This window comes from Grammomys surdaster, unplaced genomic scaffold (genome assembly GCF_004785775.1).
Source record: "Grammomys surdaster isolate TR1022 unplaced genomic scaffold, NIH_TR_1.0 273, whole genome shotgun sequence".
In the NCBI taxonomy this organism is placed as follows: domain Eukaryota; kingdom Metazoa; phylum Chordata; class Mammalia; order Rodentia; family Muridae; genus Grammomys; species Grammomys surdaster.
This window is the reverse complement of record NW_021604714.1, coordinates 1,785,714-1,793,445: the sequence shown is the minus strand read 5'-3', so window position 1 is coordinate 1,793,445 and position 7,732 is coordinate 1,785,714. Positions and strand designations below refer to the sequence as shown.

Sequence of the window (7,732 nt, the reverse complement as noted above, 5' to 3'; positions counted from 1 at the left end):
TACTTACTGATGGGTACCTACCGTGCTCCACATTCTCAGACTCAGTTTGGAGAGAGTCGGATGCTGGCTAGAGGGAGGTCTCTATCCTGAGGCCCTGATGACCATGCTGTGATGGGTGGGAAGGAGTGGCCCTCTCCCAGCCTCCTTCAGGGACAAGGCCTTCCTTGCTAGTGTCACATCTTTCCAGAGCCCAGCACCAGGCTTCCACACAGGTGTGTTGTAGTTTCTCTGTGAGCCTCTTTGGACACCATGACCTGAGTTCTTTCTCACCCTCCTGAGTTAGAAGATAATACTATGGACTTCAGAAGGCAGAATAAGGCTGCTACTCAGGGGCTAGATGACTTGGTGAACTTGTCAGGCTCTGTCTTTCTGGTTAACATCACACTTGACCCCTTTCCCAAGCTGGTGGTGCTATGCTTGCTGCTCTGCGGGATATGGGTTCAGAGGGCAGAGGCAGTAGTCTGCCCTTTCAAACCCTGAACCTTGAATGTGGCCCCAGCAAGCCCTCCATGTACGCCCTGAGCTTTGTCTGCCACATCAGTCCTGGCAAAGCCTGAATACACCCAGACCACTGCAATCCATCCAGATCTGGACAAGGCTGAGAGTGGTGGTCCAGACCCTCTCCTCATGGGAGTTGTTCTCTCTTCCCCTTCCAAGGCTGTGCTCTCCTGGGACTGCTGAGGTAGGACTCTGGGGGTTCCAGGAATTTATATTTCATCTGCTTCTCCTTGTTTGTGTTCCCAGGAGCCATGAGGTATCCTCCTGTCACTTGCTATGCTGTGCTCTGGCTTCTCACACTGGTGTCTGGATCCTGGGGTAAGTGCCACTTCTCTTTGATAATACCAGGCAGTGCTTGGGAGGCCAGGCTGCAGGTTACTCAGACCAGCAGCCTGGCTTCATGCTCTAGGCCCCCAGGGAGTGAATGAAGACAAATTCCCTCTGTAGGCTTCTGTTACCTCCTACAGCTTGCATAGGGCTGAAAATACTGGCTGTCCCCAAGGCCCAGGCCCACGGGGCCATGGAGGAGTCTTGAGAAATTCTTAGGTTCCATAATGTGTAGCCGTGAACTGTCCTGGACTGAGGAGAGTGGCCACAGTTCTGTTCCACTATGTTTTGAGTACCTACTATGTGATGCTGTACTCATAGTATGCTACCTCTAGGGAGTGAAGACATCAACTCCCATGCCAGGGGCCTGGGCCAGCAGGAAAGAATATGCAAGGTTGAAGGTAACAGGATACAGGGCAGGATGTGTTCACAGGGACATCGCTGGCTCTAGAGAAGTCACTCAGAAGGCGGGAGCCATCTGGCCAGATGGAAAAGCTGTTTTATCTTGCCTTTGAGGACTGATAGTCATTTTAGAAGAGTTGTTGTGTGTGTGTGTATGTGCGTGCATGCGTGCGTGCGTGCATGTGTGTGTGTGTGTAAGTATCCTGAACATGGGTAGGGTGTGGGACCAATAGTGGGAATGCCTGTGGATACCCAGAACACAGGTATGTGATAGCCCAGAGCTGTTCTTCTTGTAGGACTCTCCCCCCTCCCCCCAGTGCCACGGGTGCCCACCAAAAAGGCCTGAGTACCTTGTCTTTGCCCCTGGAGAAATAGATACAAAGGAACATGGAGGCTCTACTGAAGGAAGGCCAGGACTGTAGGCATGCCATGCAGAATTCCCCAGGAGCCAGGGTGTCCTCAGAGAATGGCTATGGCACCTCGTGCCTGGCGACGCAGGCAAGCACGTTCCCACAGGGCCCTTTCTCTGCTGCTGCTTCACTCCAGGGAGCTGTGGGTCTCTGGAAGGCATTGCTGCCTCCTGCTAGCACCTGTTGGAGTTCACTAGCATCCTGCTGTGAAGGCAGCCTCCTCTCCTTGTCCCCGTTCTCTACTTGAATGCCCCCAGCAATGGGGAGCTCACTTCCATTCAAATAGCTTGGAACTGCAGCCCTGGCTCACAGACTCAGAGACTGAGCAGATACAGTCTTAGAACCTTTCATGGAGGAGAGGCTGGGGTTCAGAGTCACCTAACCTGAGGTTTTTGTTTTGTTTTAAATCACATGACCCCCCCCCCCCAGTCTTCTCCATGCAGAAGGCCTCTGGTCTTGTTATTTGGCAGAAGTGAGGACCCTGTCTCTGTCTCTTGTAGGACTCTGAGCTTAGACACGTTCCTGCTTTGTTGCACCAGCTGTCTGTCCATTAAAAGCCACACGTATAGCTAACTATTCAGCGGGTTCGAGGGTTCGTCCCAGCTTGCTCAGGGGGATGGCTGCCTCCCTTGAGCTCTCAACTACTGTTCGGGTATTCTGCATGGCACACTCCGCTCCGCCTGTCGGCTCCCTTGGGCAGGCCTCTGAACCTCCCTGGACCGCATTTTCTTTGTCTACTTCTCGGGAGCAACACAGCTCGATCCGGCCAATCAATGTGAACACCAAGCCTGACTGACACATCAGGTGCCGGCTGAACGCTTGCGTGATGCTCACCCTTTTGTTAGCAGCATCTTTGCCTTTCTTTCTTTGGGCTGGAACAGAATGGGGCACAGAAAACAGAGAAGCATATCAAGTCTCCCAAGGCCATCCAGCAAATGCCATGGCAAAGCATAGGTGATCTGCCCATGTGCCGGCTCGCTTTGCTGACCACATCTGTGCTTGCTAAGTAGCCAGAGTGGCTCCCTTAGCATGGTAGGTGGCTGGTGCCTGACCTGGGGGCCTGTAAGACATGTGACTTCCCATTTCTGTTGCTCTTCATCTGCCTATGTTAGCCCTTTTCTGGTTTCCAGACTAGGTCATGCGGTTTTCCCCATGTTGGGGATCCTACTCCCCAGAATAAGCTGTTACTCCATCCCAGGGAGGCAGAGGGGAGATAGGCCTTCAACCATTGTTACATCCTCTCAGTCTGTCAGTTCTGTGCCATAGCCTCCTGTCCCCTCCCCCAGCCTGTTCCCCATAGACTCCATGGGCTCCTCTGCTCTGTGACAGCACAGAGGCAGATCTTCTCTGATCCCCTTCTGGCCCGGTGTCCTGGGTGCTGTGTATGAGGAACCTCAGGCATAGAGGAGGCCTGGCTCCCCTGCAGACTGTGTCAAGTGCCTGGAGCCCAGTGGCAGTTGTCACAGCAGTGACCCTTTGCAACTAGGCAGGCCCCTCTCCCCCCCTTTTTCCATCCGGAGGGTTTTAAAGTGATGCCTGGAACATTTCTCTATGCTCCCTGTGTCCACAGTGTTCCTTCCTTAGCCTGGGGCAGGGCTAGAGGACTCTGGTATTCTCTAGGTAGAGGACTCAGTGCTGATAAGAGCCCCCCCCCCCTCACCACTCAGAAGCCTGGGAAGGCAGCCATCTTGGATCCAGACTGACAAGTTCAAATCTAGCTCTGCCCCGGATGTGGCATCTACCTAGTCCCTGATTCTGAGCAAAGCCATGCCTGACTTTCCAGTCACATGAGCCGAGGGAGCAGCGCCACCTAGCCAGGAGGACAGCTCGCCTTTTGGGTCAGCACCCTGCATGCTCTATGTCTCCTGCCCCTGCTTGACTTTGTGACTCCTGCCGTATGTATAGTCCATGTTGGGCCAACCGCTCAGATGCCTTCCTTTACGGCCTTGCCCTCTGCCTTCTCCACACCACCCTAGTATGTGTTTTAGAAGATTGAACCTTACACCTGCACTCCCTGCCTATTTCTGAGGGGTCAGGACATCAGCTGGCAGGGGTGGGTGGGGAGAGGGCAGAGTTGCTAAAAGTGTTGAGGACCAAGGTAAGCAGGTAGCCTTGGTTGGAACTGAGGACATGACTTTGGACCCTAAAGCCTGGATCGCCTTTTCTTTTACAACTCAGCCACGCCCCACCTCTCCCATTTTAGATACGGCTACTGTGATGGAACACCATGACCAAAGCAACCTGGGGAGGAAAGGGTCTATTTGGCTTACGCTTCCTGTTCATCATTGAAGGAAGCCAGGACAGGAACTCAAGCAGGATAGGAACCTGGAAGCAGGAGCTGATGCAGAGGTCATGGAGGGGTGCTGCTGACTGGCTTGCTCCCCATGGCTTGCTCAGCCTTCATTCTTATAGAACCCAGGACCACCCCACCCACCCAGGGATGGAACCACCCACAATGAGCTGGTCCCTCCCCCATCAGTCATTAAGAAAATACCTTACACTTGGATCTTACAGAGGTGTTTTCTCAGCTGAGGTTCCTCCCTTCCAGATAACTAGTTTGTGTCAAGTTGACATAAGCTCAGCCAGCATGCCATCTTTCCGCAGCCACTCATGTATGCAACAGTAGAGGCCTCCAAGCTCCTACCACGGCGGGTTTGTCCCTGGAACACACAGCCTTGAAAAATGACTTTTAAGAGAACTCACCTGACTGCCCTCTGCCCTCCCCTGTTCTGCTAATTCCTCCTATTCCCCGGGATCCCCAGGCTAACAGCCCTTGAGACCGGTTGTGAAGGCATAGTTCCTGCCTGCTTAGTGGTATGTGGCAGGTGACTCAGATCCTGAGTCTCTGCTAGGTTGCCTGAGTGGTGTTTCCATCCCTGGGTACCAGTCCTAGGAAAGAAAATTTATTTAGAAATAAACCAAGCCTGCTGCAGGCAAGTTTTTTTCTCCATCACTAATTTTCCATCCACAATCCTAGCCCACTATTGCACCCCTGGGGTACCCAGGGCCCTCCACAAGCCCTGTTGTTGTTATCATTTTGCACAGAAGTAATCAGAGGTGCAGGGAGGTCGTGTGCCTAAATGGGGTACGAGGAGGTTTCAGAGAGGCGAGGTGCCATTTCTCCAGCTCTTCCTGAGACTGCGGCTGCAAGCTGTGAACCGTGCATGCATGCATGAGCGCTTATGAGGTGGATCAGGTGAGGGTGTCCAGAAAGAGAAGACATGGGACTTAGCACAGGAAGTGGAAGAGCCAGAAGCCCTGGAGAGGAAGGGAGAGGCCAGAGTGTTAGAGGAGCAGAAATGAGCACACTCCAGCTGCCTGTGGTGGTTTGTATATGCTTGGCCCTGGGAGTGGCATTAGTAGGAGGTGTGGCCCTGCTGGAGTAGGTGTGTCACCGTGGGCATGGGCTATAGGACCCTCATCCTAGCTGCCTGGAAGTCAGTCTTCTCCCAGCAGCCTTCAGATGAAGATGGAGAACTCTCAGCTCCTCCTGCACCATGCCTGCTTAAATGCTGCTATGCCTCTGCCTTGATGATAATGGACTGAACCTCAGAACCCGCAAGCCAGCCCCAATTAAATGTTGTCCTTATAAGAGTTGCTGTGGTCAGGGTGTCTGTTCATAGCAGTAAACACCTAACATTAGATAGAAGTTGGTACCAGGGACTGGAGTATTGTTGTCATAGGCCTGACCATGCTTTTGTTTGGAAGAATGTGGATTTTGGGACTTTGGATTTGGAAAGCAGTGGAATGCTTTAACTGGGGCTTAATGGACTATCCTAGTAGGAATATGGAAGACTTCGTTGCTGAGAGTGATTCAAAGTGTGTGGACCTGGCTCAAGAGGTTTCAGTGGAGAAGAATTTCAGTATGTGGCCTGAAGACTGTTTTTGTGGTATTTTGATGAAGAATATGGCTAGTTTTTCCCCTTGTAAGAAGGATCTACCTGAGGCTAAGGTAAAGAGATTTGTATTAATTGCATTGACAAAGGAAGTCTCAAAAGGGCCCAGCAGAGGCTTTGTTCTCTGGTTAAGAGTGTCATGAAGAGCATTTTGAACAAGCATAGCAAGCTTAGAAAGGGAAAATATAAATTATATCATTGAGGGCTAAAGGGGCACCAGGAAGTAAAATGGAGCTGAATCCTGTGTTCAAGGATATTAAATTGAATTAAGGGAGTCATGACCTTGGGACAAGATCCCACCAAGCAAAATTTAGGTCCAGGCTTGTTGGTGGCAGGAGGCTTTAATCCCAGGAAAGAGAGGCAAGCAGATCTCTTGAGTTCAAGGCCAGCCTGGAAGAGAGCAAGTTCCAAGTAGAGAAAAGCTTAAACCCAGGTCTGGCATTACATGTCTTTAATCCCAGCATTCAGGAGTCACAGCAATGGAGATCTCTGAGTTCAAGGTCAGTCTGCAGAGCAAGTTCAGGGCAGCCAAGCTAGGCAGTGTGAAGGAATTGGAAAACAGGAAGCTGTTGATGATGCACTAGAACAAGGGGGCCATGTTCCAGCTCCAGCAAGCAGCAGAACTCGGCAGCTTTGGCCACGTGGCTCTGGCTTTATGGTCAAGAATGGAAGGGACTACTGGGACAATTGATGCTGGCTAGCTGGAGCTAAGAAATCAGTGGTGATTAAGAAGAGACCAGCATCACTGAGGTGAAATCTTCTGGGAAGTGTTTTCTGAGATCACAAAGAAGCTGTGCTCCAGAGATAGTCAAGGTTGTGCCTTGTGCTGCAGCTGTACGTTGGTGATGTGTGAGAGTCATCCAGGTGGTACTGGTTTTGAAGGTATAAAAGGGTCATAAAAAGCAGCTGAGGCTTGGCACGGTGAGAGACCATGGAAGGCCATTGGTGAAGGTGCAGCCTCAGTTGCAGCTGACGGCCCAGGATTGAAGGAGCCATGCAAAGGAGTTGAGGCTTGGCACCATGAAGGGTATTGGTGCAGCCCAGTTACAGCAGAGGACTCCAGCATATTGGAGATGCCAGTACATTGGATAATTACCAAGAGGAGTAGCAGCAGTGAAGTGGAGTCAACCAGAGCCTAGAGCGCTACTGAGGGCAGAGCTGGAAAATTGATGCTAGCCCTTTGGAGGAGCCCAGAAGATGATGTATGGATCCCAGACACTGGAACACGAAGCTGTGAAGTTGAAGTTGCCTTGGAGACCCCAAGATGTTAAAGATGCCAGAGCTGTGGGATACTGAGGACAGCTGCTAACAGGGAGTGGAAGCAGCCCAGGAGAAAGAAGTTTGTTGCAGTCAACAAAGATGAAAAAGGAGTTGGAGATCTGAAGATTGCTTTGACATCAGACACGGAGATGCAGAGTTTGAAGTTTGCCCAGCTGATTTCCTGTCTTGCTTCGTGGATTGCAGTTAAGTGATTGGATGAATTTCTGAAGAGACCTTGAACTTTAGACTTTTAACATTGTTGAGTCTGTTATAGACTATGGGGGCTTTGAAAGTTGGATTAAATGTACTTTTTAAAATTATGCTATGGCTAGGTATGGCCTCCATAGACTCATGTGTTTGAACAAACCCATGGGGATCAGGGAGTGGAATGTGATGGTTTGTACATGCTTGGCCCAGGAACTGGCACTAATAGGAGGTGTGGCCTTGTCGGAGTAGGTGTGTCACTATGGGTGTGAGCTTTAAGACCCTCATCCTAGCTGCCTGGAAGCCAGTATTCTGCTAGCAGCCTTCAGATGAAGATGTTGAACTCTGAGCTCCCCCTGCACCTTGTCTGCCTGGATGTTGCCATGCTCCTGCCTTGATGATAATGGACTGAACCTCTGAACCTGTAAGCCAGCTCCAATTAAATGTTGTCCTTAAAAGAGTTGTCTTGGTCATGGTGTCCATTCACAATGGTAAAACCCTAAGACACTGCCTAAGCAGAAGGAAGAGAGATCCCGTGTTCCTATACGTCCCCAGTTCCCTCCCTGACTCTAGCTTCTCATCCTTTGGGAGCCTGGCATCAGTTTAAAGGAGGGCCAGATCAGTAGAAAAGAGAGTGGGGGAGCTGTCCCTGCCCCTCTCAGGGCCCCTGAAACTCCCTGTAAGAGCCCCTGTAGCAGGGAATGCACCCTGGAAACTAAGCTGCGCCTCCCACCC

General features: G+C 51.3%; 1 protein-coding gene across 1 annotated transcript in view; it reads left to right on the top strand.

The window, feature by feature from the left end:
- The first annotated feature begins 749 nt into the window (after positions 1-749).
- The window catches only part of Cdh23 (cadherin related 23), a 349,164-nt gene continuing 342,181 nt past the window's right edge, over positions 750-7,732 (top strand). The window contains 1 exon segment of the mRNA XM_028776789.1: positions 750-816. Coding sequence (XP_028632622.1) covers positions 750-816 — 67 coding nt within the window.